The sequence below is a fragment of the Choloepus didactylus genome, chromosome 27, assembly GCF_015220235.1.
Source record: "Choloepus didactylus isolate mChoDid1 chromosome 27, mChoDid1.pri, whole genome shotgun sequence".
NCBI classification, from domain to species: domain Eukaryota; kingdom Metazoa; phylum Chordata; class Mammalia; order Pilosa; family Megalonychidae; genus Choloepus; species Choloepus didactylus.
Genome location: NC_051333.1, coordinates 15,540,486 through 15,556,453, shown reverse-complemented (window position 1 = coordinate 15,556,453; position 15,968 = coordinate 15,540,486). Strand labels below are relative to the sequence as shown.

Sequence of the window (15,968 nt, the reverse complement as noted above, 5' to 3'; positions counted from 1 at the left end):
CTCGAGTAGGAGAGCAGACATTACAGAGCCAGCCAAATTCATGTGACATGTCATGCGAGAGCCGTGAGAAGAGTAGAGCAGGGGCGGGGCTCGGGTGGCCAGGGCCCTCTCTGAGGAGCTGGCCTTGGAGCACAGACCCAGCGAGGGGACGGAGGGAGGGGCCCAGCACAGACGAGTGAGAAGCCAGTTCCAGGTGGGCAGCCAGCCAGTGCAAAGACCCTGAGGTGGGGACATGCCTAGGGTTTGAAGAACAGCGAGGAGGCCATGAGTGAGTGAGGGGACACGGGGGAGGGGAGGAGGGCAGAGGGGTGACAAGCAGATCTCACAGGGCCTGGTGGCCACAGGGATGCATTTGGGGGCCAGCCAAGGGCTTAAGAAGGTTGGCGCTGGAGTGGATCAGGCTTCTTCCAGGCCCAGCTCTGCTCGGTGACCTTGGCGAGAGTTTTCACCTTGGCAAGCCTCTGTTTCCACATCTGTGAAATGGGGATCAGAATAGCTGGCCCCCCGGGGTTGTGGAGAGCCAGTGAGCTGAGCCACTGACTGTGCGGGAGTGTGAGGTCCCCCAGGCAGGGCAGCAGTGCATGTGGGGATTGTTGCTGAGCCTCAGGAAGCCACGTTTGGTGACAGGGACTGGGTCGCAGGCATCTGTTCTGCTGTGAACTGTCCTGCACAGGCCTCTGGAAAAGGTGAAGAAGGAGCCACAGGGATGGTGGGGCCAGGATGGATCAGATAGGAGGTGGGGATCCCCAGCCCCAGGAGGGGCCAGGGCCAGCCTTGGTAATCAGCATCATCATCATTGTCCTGACAAAGACAACGGCATTGCCACAGCCCATGAGGGCAGGACAGGCAGGCTGGACAAGGGCTTTCACCTCTTTGGGTCTCAGTTTCCCCATCTGTGAAATGGGCTCAGTGAGAGAGTACCCATCCCACAGCAGCTGCTGCTGTTGTCGTGTGGGGTTGTTCCTGCCCCCGTGTTCCCATGAACTGGTTTAGGGCACATGTTCTGGGTTAGACAGGCCTGGATTCTGATGCCTGCTGTGCCACACCCAAGCTGTGTGTCCTGGGCAGGCGGGTGCCCTCTCTGTGCTTCGTTTTTCTTGTCCTATTTTGGGGCTCATAATGGCCCCTTCTTCCTGGGCCAGGTGTTCAGACAATGAGTGAATCTGGGTACAGTGCCCAGAACAGGGATGGGCACACAGCAGGCACTCAGTAAGCATTTGTGGCTACTGTGATGGTGACTGACATTTATCGAGCACTTACTGTGTGCGTGTTCAATCCTGCCACTGCATTGGCTTCCGGTCACAGTGACTCCCTTGGGGCCAGACCAGCAGTGCTTTATGTTCTCTTTGACCCCTTATAAGCACTCCAGGAAGCAGGTACTGTGATCCCTCTTTTAACAGAGGAGGAAACTGAGGCACATTGGCAGGCAAATTGGTTCACGCCATGAGCTGCTCAGGGAGGGTTGGGTTGTCTGCAGCCGACAGGTATAGACAGTGTGGTCTACGGCGTGTAGCAGCAGAGCCAGGGGTTTGAGCCCTGGGCTGACTGAGCTCACCTGGGACCCCCAGCACCCCCTACCACCCCCCATCTGCGTCTGCTCCCTCACCCCACCCCGCCACAGGCCTGGCCCTAGCTCAGTGTCCGCCATGAGGGCAGGAGCTTGGGGACCTGTGGGAGCGGAGGGCCTGGTAGAGGAGCCAGCAGTGCTTGGAGCTGCCTGGAGGAGGCCCAGGGTGGGGCCCTCACCCGGTCACTATAAACACGGTCAGTTCCTCTGTTTGTCCTGTCCTCCCTGCAGTGCCCAGAGGGAAGCGGGCGCCAGGCAAATATCCGGAGGTGTGCCCCTCCACCCCCTTCCCCTGCAGGATCACATGGGAGGGGGGTAGCTGCAGGGTGCAGAGGTGGCTTGGGGGTTTATGTGTGGGTCTGACCTGTAGGAGGGTGGGAGGACAGACCACCATATGAGGAACCCTTCGCCCGGACACACATAATTATAGTGGGGTTGGCTTCCAGATTTACCCGCCCCTCCTTCCAGACCACCTCCTGCCCACCCTGTCTTGATCCTGAGCTTCTCCTGCCTTGGGGTCTCTCCCTGCCCCCCTGAGTTTAGTGAGGGGTCACATGACTAATTGGATTCCTGCCTAGGGCCTTGGGAGGGGAGCTGGGTGGGCAAGGTGAGGAGCAGCTGGGGGGTCAGAAGGGGAGGGACCTGGGAAGACAGTGAGGCAGTCACAGGACATGGGGAGCAGATGTGGGGTGATGGAGCAGGGGAGGGTGGGAGATGGGGGTGGGAGTGTGCAGGGACAAGACTAGGAGCGGGAACTAGAAAGCCAGAGAGCTGAGGGCAGAGAAGCCTGGAGAGAGGGGGCAGGGTGGGTCAGAGCCAGGAGTTGGCCTGCCAGGGCTGGAGGTCTGTGGGCTGGGGGGCACTGTGCAGGGGCTGGATTGGGGAGTGGCCCCGAAGGGGCTCCTGGCTTGGTTAGGAGCAGAGCAGAGGGGGCCCCCCCACCAGGCAGGGGCTGTCCCACCCCACATCCAGGACGCCCGCGCCCCCGAGCAGGCAGGGGACCTGGGCCAGCCGGGGGAGCCCTGGCCAGGCCTGGCTCTGGCCGCCCTGCCAGTCAGACAGGTTGGCTGCTCTGGAGTCCCTGCCCACCTCCCCCAGGCTCTGCTGCCAAACCGGTTCCGCTGGGTGGCTACCCACGATGGTCCAACCTCTGGGCTAGGGGTGATGTGCTCACTTCACGGAGCTGCTCCCACAGGAAAGGAACTGGGTTGGAGAACTCGGGTCTGGAGGGCCATGGAAAGGCCCCATCCCGGCCCCACGTGGGGCAGCGCTCGCTCAGGTCACACTCTCCCTGAGTCGCTGCTCAGCCTGCCGGCCTCAGCTCCAGGGCTGGGCGCCAGCCAGGAGCAAAGCAGAAAGCCCCGGCCTGCACCTCTTGCCACCTCCTCTGGGCCTCAGCTCACCTGTGTCCCCTCTTTTGAAATCCCGCCTTTATCCCCAGCCCCGACCACCTGGGCTCTCACTGTCTGGGGGCGAGTCTGTCTGCCCCACTGATGTGGGAGCTCCGTGAGGTCAGAGGCTGTTTACTATTTTGTCCCCAGGGCTGGGCACAGAGGAGTTGGTTATGGCTGAGTGAGTGAAGAGACATTTTCTTCCCATTTTATAGATGAATAATCCGAAGCACAGAGCGGAGCCATCACCTGCTCGAGGGCACTTCTAGCAGAGCCAGCCTCAGACTAGGTGGGTGTTCCCAGGGCCCACATGTGGGGCGGCAGAGGCAGGACCCCCTGCAGGAGGGCAGGATGGGGCCCTCCTCCTCCCCCAGGCTCAGCTGGAAGCGAATGCGATGGTGACTTTCACAAGCCCTGGGACGGCCCTCGCTCTGTGTCCAGCCTGGGCTGAGCCCTTGGCTCATGCCAAGGGGGGAAGGCACAGCGTCACTCCCATTTTACAATGGGGACACTGAGGCCCAGAGGGTTTGTGAAGTCACATGCCATGAATGGCTCCCCTTCCGGTCAGGTCTGGTCTCCCCGTGGGCGTCTGTCTCCCCTTTGCTCCACTCTCTTACACCGGATCTCACTGGGCGTTGACTCTGGCAAGTGCCCGCGTGGGGACCACAGTCCTGAGGACAAGGAGTGTTGCGTCTGTCCCTGTCTGTTATCAAGCGGTTTCTCACTGGGCGTCCTTGGTGAGGCACTTCCCCCTGAGCCCCCTTCTCTGGGGTGACAGTGCCGCCCTGAGGGACGGCCTCCGTGGCCGCTTGCCCAGTGGATGTTGAACTTGCTGAAGGGAGAGGCCTTCTAGCAGTGGTGGGAGGGCAGCGTGGAGGGTTCCAGGCACTCGAACTGTTGGTTCCCCAAGCACGCGTCTGGCCCCGGGGAGCTGACCTTCTGCAGGGGGCAGGTAGCCACGGAAGGAGTGAACGAGAATGAACAGGAGGATTTCCCAGAGTGACATGCTGTGGAGGGTGACATGGTAGTAGGATGGGGGTGGTCAGGAAGGGCCCACTGACCACATGGAGAACAGGGTGGGGGCAGGAGGGAGCCCCGTGGGGATCGGGGGGAAGCACCAGCATAAAGGCCCTGAGATGAGAAAGCTGGCGAGAGGGAGAGGAGAGCAGCGTGGTGATGAGGACAGAGCATGGGGGGCCTCGTGGGCCACAGGAGGGTTCTGAGCAGGGGAGGGGCGTGACTGGACTTAGGTGCTCCCAGGGGATCCCAGAGCCAGGAGCCAGTAGGAAGCGGCTCTGGCAGTCCAGCAGGGAGATGGGGGCGGACAGGACCAGGTCAGGGGCAGGGGAGGGATGGGATGGCAGGTTCCGGTGAGGGGCCCTCTGCCCCTGACCCCAGCTGGGTGGTTCCCTCACAGGCCCGCTGGTAGGAGCCCAGGTCTCGGCTCTCGCCGAGCTGAGGCCCTCAGCGCCATGTTTGGGAAGAAGAAGAAGCGGGTCGAGATCTCAGCACCGTCCAACTTCGAGCACCGCGTGCACACGGGCTTCGACCAGCACGAGCAGAAGTTCACGGGGCTGCCCCGCCAGTGGCAGAGCCTGATCGAGGAGTCAGCCCGCCGGCCCAAGCCCCTCGTCGACCCCGCCTGCATCACCTCCATCCAGCCTGGAGCTCCCAAGGTAGGCCGGAGACCCCACCACTGCTGCCCCACCCGACACTGGGCCCCACCGGGTGACCTTCAGCCCCTAACCCCACACTTGACCCTGGGCCCTGAGCTCTGGGCTCTTGTCCGCAGTACCCCCCCAGGCCCAGCCTTTCCAGGGCTCCCGGTCCAGTGGGGGGCACAGACCCCTCCCCAGACATCGACGGCCCTGAGTGGTCAGGGCTGGATGGGGGGGCCCAGGGGCAGTGGGAGCCCAGAGCAGGCAGCTGACCCAGACGGGGATCTGAGGGGGGGGATGTGTAGAGGAGGGGACCCCTGAGCTGAGCCCCAAGGGAGTTGGGGCATATGCAGGGTCACGGGTTTCAGTGGAGGAAAGAAATAGCTCATGTGAAGCACTGGGTTTGGTTTGGTAGTTTTTAATTTTGAGTTATTTTCCTGCCACCATGGAGTAAAATGGCAGAGAGGATTTGACCCGAGGTCTGACGCCATCACGGTGGCCAGGGTGAGCCCATGCTGGGCCTGGTGAAGCCAGCCTTGGAACGTGGACTTCATCCCCGGGGCAGTCAGAGCCAGGAGGGGCGGGGGCCAGCGGGCACGGGGCCAGGTTTCCGAGTGGGTGGAATGGGTGTGCCAGAAGCACCCCGCCGGGGACGGGCCTGTGGCTGACTCATCTCTCCCGGAGTCCAGCCGGGCCCGGCGTGGAGGGCAGTCTCCCCCGGACATAGTACTCTCAACCTGGCAGCCCAGAGTGTTCTGCATGTCCCAGGCAGGGTGTTTAAAAAGCAAGAGACTTCACATCCGAATCTCTATTTCTGTCTTCTCTTGATAATGGTGGCCACTGTCCCCTCTCCTGGGGTGTGTGCTCGCCTGTGCCCATAAGCTCCTCCAGTGCCCATTGCATCCCCTACCCAGCCGCCATGGCTCCTGTGTATGGTACGCAGGTCGTGCCCAGATGAGGGTGTCTCCTGTCATCTCCCCAGCCATGAGCCTGCCTGGGGCTGCATCTGCCAGGAGGAAGGGGCACCGTGTCCTCCTCACACAGACGGGCACTGTCCTAGGGCCCTGTGGGCACTCAGTTTTCTGCCCTTGGCCTGGCATCTCCCCAAGTCTCTCGGGCCCTCTCCAGTACCCCCTCAAGCCTTATTCTCACATCTGAGAATAAGCCCCTGAGTCTGCACCTGTAGCCCATAGGTGGCTTTGACAGGATCAGTATTTCCTGCACATTAGACACTGCCCTGTCCCATGTCCTTGCATGCCAGTGGTTGACAGCAGGTGGGGTGAGCTCCCCTTTCAGCAGGTGTCATATTCTCTGCCTAGCTCAGCCTCCTCCTTGCCCACCTCACTCACTCACTCACTCAGCAAAAGTTCATTGAGCACCTTCTGTGCACCAGGCACTGTTCTGGGTGCCGTGATGGAGCAGGACCAGAAACAGAAACAAAATAGTCCCTGCCCGCACAAGCCAGGCACTGAACAGCGGGTTCAAAGTGCCCCAGAGAAAAAGAACGCAGGGAAGGGAGTGTTGCAGCTGGCGTATTGGACAATGAGTGGTCAGAAAATGCCTCACCAAGAAGGTGAGTTTTAAGCAAAGCCTTGAAGGATGGAAGCAGGGACCCAGGCGGCAAACACAAATGCCTGTGGGGACACAGGCAGAGGAAACAGCCAGCGCAGAGGCCCGCAGTCGGGGGGTGCCCGGGTGATTGAGGAGCAGTGAGGTGCCCCACGTGGCTGGAGCTGAGGGAGCAGATGGGGTGGGGGGCTGAACAAAGCCCTGGAGGCCATGGCACAGAATCCCAGGGGAGGGTGACCGTGGTCTGGATTGGGGCGGTGGCCATGGAGGGCAAGGACTGGGTGGATTTGAGGTACACTTTGCACTCTACCTGGCCCCCACGGGCGTTTGTGTTTGCCACCCGGCTCCCGGGCTCTCTTTGCCCTCTGCTCTGGGCACAGGCCTCTCTGCCTACTCTATACCCGCCCCTGCCCCGATCTCCAGGGGAGCAGGGAGCCGTGGTCTCGGGTTAACAACCCTGGCAGGCCTGCCGCAGAGGAAGTGCCAGGCCCTGCCCTGGACCCAGCACCCTGTAATTTGCAGCTTTCCAGAGCTGATTATGGGGTGGGCTGGCCACTGCCCTCCGCCTCCACTCCACGGGGCAGGAACCTCTGCCCAGCCTGGGGAGCAGGAGAGCGCTAGGGGTGGGAGATGCTTCTCAGGGGGCCACCCAGCCTTGGGGCCACAGCTCCCCCCTGCGCCGGCGTCTCGGTTGGGGTCGGGGGCTGCAGAGGCCTCCCTGGGCCTGCCCCTCCCTGCCCACCCCCATTATCACCCCATGGCATTGCTTCATTTCGTCTCTGTCTTGTCTCTGTGTGTTGTGTTGTCCTGTCCCCGGGTGTTGGATGCACATCCCGCGTACCCCTCCTCCCCGCCCACCCCACCCCACCATTGCCCCGGACCCCAGACCATCGTGCGCGGCAACAAAGTCGCCAAGGATGGGGCCCTCACACTGCTGCTCGACGAGTTTGAGAACATGTCGGTGACACGCTCCAACTCCCTGCGGAAAGACAGCCCGCCGCCACCCTCCCGGGCCCACCAGGAAAACGGGATGCCCGAGGAGCTGCTCCCCACGGCCAGAGGGGGCCCAGAGAAGGCAGGCGGCCGGAGCCGGCTGGCCGGCCGCAGCGAGGCGGGTGGCGGCAGCGGTGACAAGCGGCGAGTGGGGCCGGAGAAGCGGCCCAAGTCTTCCCGGGAGGGCTCAGGGGCGCCCCAGGAGTCCTCTCGGGACAAACGCCCCTTCTCTGGGCCCAACATCCGCTCCCCCCAGCCTGCCAGTCTGGCCAGTGGGGCGAAACTGGCGGCCGGCCGGCCCTTTAACACCTACCCGCGGGCCGACACGGACCACCCGTCCCGGGGTGCCCAGGTAACCCATGCCCCCACCCCAGGACCCCCTACTCTCCCCATTCCCCTTGCATCCCCCCATTCCCCACCCACCAGCTCCAGCCCATGCCCAGTCCACCGTCCATCTGTCATCCTGACCACCCGTGTGTCTGTCCCACAGCAGGGCCCCTCCCGCCCAGGGAGCAGAGCTGGACCTCCAGCCCCTCCGCTGACAGCCGCCTTCTCTTCTGTTCCAGGGGGAGCCTCACAACACGGCCCCCAATGGGCCATCAGCAGGGGGCCTGGCCGCCCCCCAGTCCTCCTCCCGGCCCCCCACCCGGGCCCATGGCCCCCCCAGCCCTGGAGTGCTGGGCCCCCACGCTTCCGAGCCCCAGCTGGGCCCTCCGGCCCGCGCCCTTGCCGCCCCTGCCACCCCCGCGCCCCCGAGCCTCCGCTCACCCCAGCGGGAGCCCCAGCGGGTGTCCCACGAGCAGTTCCGGGCCGCCCTGCAGCTGGTGGTGGACCCCGGGGACCCTCGCTCCTACCTGGACAACTTCATCAAGATCGGCGAGGGCTCCACGGGCATCGTGTGCATTGCCACCGTGCGCAGCTCCGGCAAGCTGGTGGCCGTCAAGAAGATGGACCTGCGCAAGCAGCAGAGGCGCGAGCTGCTCTTCAACGAGGTGGGTGGCCACGGCCCTGCAGCCCCCCTCCCTGTCCCCACCTCTCATCCCAGGTGGTTCAGTGGGGGGAGGGGCTGTCACGTGGGGGTGCAGGAGAGAGGAGGCCTTTGAAGGCTGGGCTTCCCCGGGCTGGGCTCAGACCCCGTCTCCTCTCCTCGCTCCCCAGTTTAAGGTTCCTGCCTCAGTCCTGCCCCTGCCTCTGGCTCTGTCCCCGTTCCTGGCTTCTCCCAGTGCCCCAGGCCCAGGAGTCCCTTGGTCTCCTGAACACTTCCCCCGAGTGTCCTCTTTGGGTGTCTTGTCTTGGGGAGACATACCCACCCCACACCAGCTGTGTCCCCATCCCGGATCCCTGGCCCGAGCCCCTTGCTCTCCTGCAGCCCCAGCCCAGCAGCCCAAGCCTGCCCACTCCTTCCCCCTCCTGGGCACCCACCTTCCCACCCAGGGCTCACCCTGGCCTCTGCTCTGGGGTGTCCTCTCAGCATCACCCACACTCTGCCCATGGCCCTCACCCACGTTTCAAACCCCTGCACCACCCTCAGTGCCCTCAAGGTTAGTCCTGGCCCCTGCACCTGTCACCGAGGCCCTTGGTGATCCAGCCCCAGCTTGGCCTTGGGCCCTGTCCAACCTCGGGGCCTTGGCTCTTGGTGGCCTCCCTTATGGGAGCTTGAGATGAAGGCAGCATCCTGGGCTCCTTCCCCAGAGAGGAATCTGTGTTGCGAGAAGCCCCTGGGGACCCCGGCGGGTCCCGTGACAATGTGAGACCCGTGAGCTTCAGCTCTCGCCTCCTGGTCCCTCAGCACATCCGCATCTGCCCCTCGCAACCCCACGCCCCAGGCCCCATGGTATAGTGCACCAGGCCTTCACCCCACAGTCCTCATTGTGCCTCTTGTCCCCTGCCCCTTTTATTTTCACCTTGGCTAACACCTGTTCGTCCTCCTCATCTCAGCCCTCTGCTTAGATCCTCTTCCCATCTGCTTCTCCACCACCACCAGGTCCTCTCGGAGGTGGGGAGCAGCAAGTGGGTGTGGGTGTGAGGTGGGAAGCAGTCCCGGAGGCTGTGCAGTCTGGCGGGACCTGGCAGTCAGGGCAGCCCAGGGTGATCTCGGCGGGCAAGAGGGCAGCGCCAGGCCTGCAGGGGGGCCGGGCCGGGAGGCGGGCAGAGCGGGCAGCGCTCCCTCCCCCTGCTGACCCCTCCCCTGCCCAGGTGGTGATCATGCGGGACCACCAGCACGAGCACGTAGTGGAGATGTACAACAGCTACCTGGTGGGCGATGAGCTCTGGGTGGTGATGGAGTTCCTGGAGGGAGGTGCCCTCACCGACATCGTCACCCACACCAGGTACTGGCTGGGCGGCTGGAGCCACGTCCCCTGAGGCCTCCACCTGGCAGGATGGTGTCCCCTCCAGACCCCTTGTGGCGAGACCAGAGACCCCTCAGACCCCCAGGGCAAGGCCATGGCCTTGTTAGAATTCCCAGGGTGGGGCCATGTCCCCTAGACCCCCGGGAGGGGCCCTACAGGCCTGTGGCTCACCCCTGCCCCGTGCAGGATGAATGAGGAGCAGATTGCCGCCGTGTGCCTGGCCGTGCTGCAGGCCTTGTCCGTGCTCCACGCCCAGGGTGTCATCCACCGGGACATCAAGAGCGACTCCATCCTGCTGACCCACGATGGTCGGGTGAGGACTGGGTCCTGGGACACTTGGGCTGCACTCGTTAGGGGCGGCTCCACCCCCCCAATCCAAATCCAGTGGCTTGAGGAGCAGATGTTTGTTTATTGCTCATGTAGCAGTCCAGGGTTTGTGGGGGGCTCTGCTCATGTCATCGGTAGGGGGCCCAGGCCTCGCCCAGTCCTTGGTGCCTGCGGGATTCAGGCCACTTCCCTAGGACCCCGGAGCGGCTGCTGGCTCCCGGTGCCGAGGCCTACCCCTCAGGGCCTGGTGGGGTTCCTGGTGTCAGCCTCTGGGCAGGGGCCTGCCCTGGTCCCCATCCCCAGAACAGAGGTCCGGCCCATGGCCAGGCTGGCACCCTCCTCCCGAGCTCAGCCTCCTCGTCTGTAAGTGGGGATGGTCTCAGCCTCCTGTCCTGCTGGGGAGGATCAGAAATGAGAGGAAGTGTGGAAGGGGTTAAGCACAGGGCCCAGCCCTCGGGACAGTGACAACCACTTCCTCATCTGTACCATGATCCCATTACCGCAGTGGCTATGGGAACGGACTCTGAAGCCGGGCAGGGCATTCTGCCTCCTGGGCACTGCTTCCCCATTCAGTGAGACAGGGATGCAGCAGAGCCCGCATGGCACAGCCTCTGGGAGGTTGAAGGATTTGACACAAGGGAAAGCCTTAGATCTGCACCTGGCCTGGAAGGCAGTGTCAGGACCCTGTTGGGGAAGGTGGGGTGTCCCAGGGGCCCCACAGCCAGTAGGCAGCAGAGCCACCCCACAGTCTTGCTCCAGGTCCAGCTCTTGACCTTGGGCTGCATAGTGGGGACCCAGCATATCCATGGCCAAGGACTACATAGGTGGACCCTTGGCTCAGCCTCCCGCTGTGCCAGCCCCTCTGACCTGTCTGCCTCGGCCCGGCCCCAGGTGAAGCTGTCAGACTTTGGGTTCTGCGCCCAGGTGAGCAAGGAGGTGCCAAGGAGGAAGTCACTGGTGGGCACGCCCTACTGGATGGCCCCGGAGCTCATCTCCCGCCTTCCCTACGGGCCCGAGGTGAGCCTAGGCCTGGCCCCCTCGTCCCCCTGTCAGCATGGGCTGATACTGCAGCAGTCTGGGGACAGCAGGGGTACAGGTGCTTGGGGGGGGTGGGTGGGGCTCGGTCTGGGAATGCGTCATCAGGGATGGTTTCATGGAAAAGGCGGTACCCTCAGAGAAGGCATTCATTCATTCATTCACTTGCAGATAGAGGAGTGGTTCTGAGCCAAAACTCTGATTGGCTCAGTTTGGGTCATGTGCCTGTTCCTGAACCAATTACTGGGCCCGACTGTGCTGCTTGGGCAGCCTCAGTCACTGACCCACCCTGGACGCTGCCTGGACTGAGGGAGGTCAGCGAAAAGAAGAGGGGTGGGTGCTGGGGGGCAGGACTGCCCTTCCCAGAGCTTTCTGGAGGAGGAGGAGAGCACGGAGTCTGGCAGGTTGGGCATGAGAGAGATTATTCCGGGCCTGAGGACTCCAGGAGCGAAGGTACAAAGGTAGAACTGGGGCCACCCTCACTGGGGTGGCAGCTCAGCCCTCCTGCCCTCCCCCTGCCCCAGGTGGACATCTGGTCGCTGGGTGTAATGGTGATCGAGATGGTGGATGGGGAGCCCCCATACTTCAACGAGCCACCCCTCAAAGCCATGAAGATGATTCGGGACAACCTTCCACCCCGACTGAAAAACCTGCACAAGGTTGGCCTCTCCCTGCAGGCGGGTGTGTAAGGGGCACGAGCAGGCAGGGGTTCGGCCACCCCATCCTTGTCCTCAGGCAGAGCAGCAGGTGGGCATGGGCCTGGGGCACTGACAACTCCCAAGAATGTTGCACTAACTGCGTTCTGGGCCCAGCCCAGCCCCTCTGGGTCTGTGTAAGAGGCTCACACAGGGAAGCAGGGAACTGAGCAGCCCGGAATGAGCACCCAGGGGCCCAGAGGAGCTTGGGCTGCTTGCTGAGTGAGCACAGCTTGGCCAGGTCCGTGGAGGAACCCGACCCCAGAGGGAGCAGCACACCTATGGATAGGGGACAGGGCACAGGGCGGAGGGATCCTCCAGGGCCCAGCCGCTGCAAAGTGGGAAGGGAATGAGCCTGAGGGGCTTCCTGGGTTTGTCTCTATCCTCTGGCCAAGCTCTTAACCTTTATGATTTGACCCCTCCCTGGCTCTCAGTGCTGCCAGCCCTGAGACAGAGCCTTGCTGACAGAGGAGGAAACTGAGGCCCCACAGCAAGTGACCTGATCTTCCCTTCTCTTCCACCCCCAGGTCTCGCCTTCCCTGAAGGGCTTCCTAGACCGCCTGCTGGTGCGGGACCCAGCTCAGCGGGCCACGGCCGCCGAGTTGCTGAAGCACCCCTTCCTGGCCAAGGCAGGGCCGCCCTCCAGCATCGTGCCCCTCATGCGCCAGAACCGCACCAGATGAGGCCCAGCCGCCCCGCCCCGAAACCAAAGAGCCCGTGGGCCGCCCTGCCCCTCCGGAGGCCAGGAGGGACCGGCCCTGCCCCTCCTCACCCAGGGACACTCCGAGTGACGCCGCCCTCTGGGGCCTACTACTGAACTCCGGCTTTGATTTTGTGACTTGACGAAAATCACAGGGACTCGTGGGAGCAAGTGAGGCTCCCAGAAGCCCGCCCCGCTCCAGGACAGGCCCTCAGCTATGCTCCCTGTCTCCAGGAAGGACAGGGGGCCCTCCCATCACTGGAAATCTGCAGCGGGAGGGCACTGGGGGTGGAGAGAACACTACAAAAAGAGGTGTGTGCATGCGTGTGTGCGTGTGTGTGCAGGCGTGTGCGGACTGTCCAGCTCCTGTCCTCCAGCCTGCAGATGGGTGTCTCTGAGACTCTAACATAGAACCCCCCTCCCCATCCTGAGCCATTACGGGGGTGGACCGTGAATGTCTGCAGAGTGGCCTTTTCTCTCCCCCCTGCACTCTTTCTGTGGATGGCTGGGGGTCAGGGGTCGGGGCTTCCCACCCACCCCCAGCCTCTGCAGAAGATGACTACTGCACCTGGGCAGCCTCCTCTTTTCTAGAAATCTATTTATATTGTCATTTTATAACACTAGCCCTTGCCCTCACCCGCCCCGTGGGGCAGCATTGGGTGCAGAACCACTGCTCAGTGAGGCAGTTCCTGCCCCATGGCTACAGCCCTGCCCTCCCCGCCCTCCCCGCAAGTTAGTTTTACAATTAAAATATTTTTCTTGTTTTTTGCGTGTGTGGTGTGCGTAGAGGCTCTTTGTCAGGCTGTTTTGGGGTGGGAATTTGGGGGCTCTTGAACTGGGAGAGCGGGGCTTGGTGAATTGACTTCCAGGTCAGAGACGGACAGGATTGACCCTCAGCCCGGTAAGCGGTCAGTTTGCCAAAAAGCCCATGTGCCAGGTTGACCAGTTTGCCAAATCTAAGATTTGTTGGAAACTTGTTTTAAAGATTGTTCATCTCAAGCACGTTCATTTGTTGGAAACTTGTTTTAAAGATTGTTCATCTCAAGCACGTTCAGTGGATAGGAACTATCCTTGGTGAGTTGATGTTAGCAAATTTGCCATTTGGCAAAGCAGGCAGTGGGCACAAGGGTTTTGGGGACTGCCTAAGGCTAAGTGACCTGAAGCTGCCAGCTTCAGAGAGGACCCGCCTGGCTGAGCCCGCTCCTCCTAGCCCAGGTGCCTGGGGGCTGCGCCTGGGACCCAGCAGTGGGAGGAAAGGCATCTGGGCTGATATCGAATGCTTCCCACGCACAGGGTCCCCCTGCAGGGGGAAGCTGAGGAGAGAGCTCCCCCCACCCCCAGCCCCCTAGGGACCCCTGGCACCCGGGGACCTCAGCCTGGTTGTGTTGGTGGAAAGCGTGAGGTGAGGGCGGACAGATGCTGGCTTGGTCCACGATTCCTGCTGTCCTCCACTGCCACATGGCCCACCGCCCAGCATGCCTCTGCACGGGTCTCAGCTTCCCCCAAGAATTGGGGTGCTTTCTGTGACCAGATTGATGCCGAATCCACACATGATCTCAGGAGACACCTGTGGACAGTCACAGAGATTTACACGTGTAACTGCAGCAGCTGCCTGCAGGATGTGAGTGTGTGTGAGGCCTAGGTGAAATGGATGCATTTCGGGGGGCGGGGGAGTGCCAAAATTGGCTCAGAAGAAACAGAAAACAAGGGAGAACCAAAATAACTCCCATATATATACACCAAAAAAAAAAAGGCCTCAGGCTTGAATGCATTTACAAATGAGTTCTGCCAAACCTTGAAGGATCAGGGAAATCTTACCTTGTACATGTTATTCCAGAAAATAGAAAAAGAGAGATAGCTGCCTGCCTCCTTTCATGGGGCCGGGAGAACCATGATTCCCAAACCAGGTAAGGACAATAAAGAACAGTATTACAGGTCTGCTTCACTTGGATCCCCACGGGCTGTATGATCTTATGGGCACTTGGGCCAACTCTAGGAGATGCCCATTCCTCAGGTGGGGAAACAGGCTGGGAGACGGGCAGTAGCTCACGCAGGCACTTAGCATTGTGGAGGCAGATCCATCCGACTCCCACAACAGCTGCTTTTGCAGCCTTAGCTCCAGTCACTCAGGGGTTTACGGGAATGGCGTCTGGTGGCTGGGGGCACCTTCTTGAGGCCACAGACCCCCTCCCTGCCCTGCCCCCTGTGCTGCCGTCGTGCAGAAGGGCTTTCCACGGGTGTCAGTCCAGTCGATGTCCAGTCAGGAAAACAAACCTCTCTAGTTGATTTAAAGGGGGATTTAATACAGGGTGTCAGAAATTCCTGGAGAAGCCAGGGTGCCAGTTACCTAGAGATCATCAAAGGCAGCAGGCTGCTACCACCATGGGTCTGAAGAAACAAAAGGGGCTAAGTGGCATTACCTAGACCCCGGAAGTCAGCTCTCACCTCTGCTGCTACCGAAAGCAGAATGGCGTCTTCCTGCTGCCCACCCAGCATTCTCAGCGTCTCCTACCGGGAGAACCTTCCCAGATCCCAGCTGGCGGCGGAGTTTGTAAGCGGCCTTCCAGCCTGGGCGGAACAGGGGACCCTTTAGAAAGGCAAATGCAGGCTGAGCAGTCAGGGGCATCGACACAGCAGAACTGGATGGAGACTCGCTTTGTCCTGATTTTATGGGCCAGCCATGGCGCTGTCCAAGGAATAAAGTTAACTCGGCAGGAGCAGGGGTTGCTGTGGGTGACGGGTCTAAATCTACAGGCCCCAGAAGGGGAATAAGAGCCTCTCCAGAGACCTGAGATGAAAGATTTAAACAAGATAGGCCAGTGGTTCTCAAAGGGTGGCCCCAGGCCAGCAGCCTCACCATCCCCTGGGAACTTGTTACAAATGCAAATTCCCGGGCCCCCTCCCAGACTGAATCAGAAACCCAGGGTGGGGCCCAGTGATCCGTATTTTAACAAGCCTTCCAGGAGATTCTGATTCTGGCTCGAGTGTGAGAACGACTGAGATCCACAATGGCTACCCCTCCTGTAAAAGGCCGAAGTGTGTGGTGGTGGCTCAGCCGTTCCAAGTCATTGGGGTCCCAGGATCCTCCACCCCCAGGCTGCCCCCTCTTACACGTGGTCCCACATGGCACCAGCAGAAGAGGGGAGAGGAAAGAGGAGGGGCTGTTTCTTTTAGGGGTGGGACCAGATGGTACACCATTATTTCATTGGCCAGAGCTTAGTCATGTGACCACACCCACAAAGAAAGTTGGGAAATGGAGTCTTTATTCTGGGTGGCCATGTGTCTAGCTAAAAATTCTGTATAACCGTGATTCTGTACCCTGGCTATTTATCAGATTCGCCAGGCTTCACCCCAGAGATTCTGATTTAAAGAAACAAGGTAGAGAACCCAGAGGCAGACCCAGGGATTTGCAGGAGCTTAGTATACGCTAGAGACAGCCCCACAAATCAATGAGGGATAGATTGTTTAACAATAGTTTTGGGAAAATTGGCTCATTTTATGGAAAAAAAATAAAACTGAACCCTACCTAACACAACAAAAATGATCTCTGCCACCCAATACAGTAGCCACTAACCACATGTAGCTTTTTAATTTAATTTGAAATTGAAGTTAAACAAAATTAAGCATTCAATTCCTCCATTGCATTGATTTCCACATTTCATATAAAACATTTCCATCATCA

At 61.0% G+C, this 15,968-nt stretch overlaps 1 protein-coding gene across 4 annotated transcripts in view; it reads left to right on the top strand.

Moving 5' to 3' along the window:
* The window catches only part of PAK4 (p21 (RAC1) activated kinase 4), a 43,229-nt gene extending 30,179 nt beyond the window's left edge, over window positions 1-13,050 (top strand). For 2 of the 4 annotated variants that reach the window (XM_037819809.1, XM_037819810.1), the window contains exons 2-10: window positions 3,174-3,247; window positions 4,376-4,634; window positions 7,072-7,530; window positions 7,745-8,170; window positions 9,375-9,508; window positions 9,716-9,842; window positions 10,748-10,873; window positions 11,416-11,550; window positions 12,114-13,050. In XM_037819809.1, the coding sequence (XP_037675737.1) occupies window positions 4,431-4,634; window positions 7,072-7,530; window positions 7,745-8,170; window positions 9,375-9,508; window positions 9,716-9,842; window positions 10,748-10,873; window positions 11,416-11,550; window positions 12,114-12,269 (1,767 nt within the window). In that variant the 5' untranslated portion in view covers window positions 3,174-3,247; window positions 4,376-4,430 and the 3' untranslated portion in view covers window positions 12,270-13,050. The remainder of the gene's footprint in view (window positions 1-3,173; window positions 3,248-4,375; window positions 4,635-7,071; window positions 7,531-7,744; window positions 8,171-9,374; window positions 9,509-9,715; window positions 9,843-10,747; window positions 10,874-11,415; window positions 11,551-12,113) is intronic. The other 2 variants (XM_037819811.1, XM_037819812.1) reach the window with 2 other exon arrangements.
* The last annotated feature ends 2,918 nt before the right edge of the window (window positions 13,051-15,968 follow it).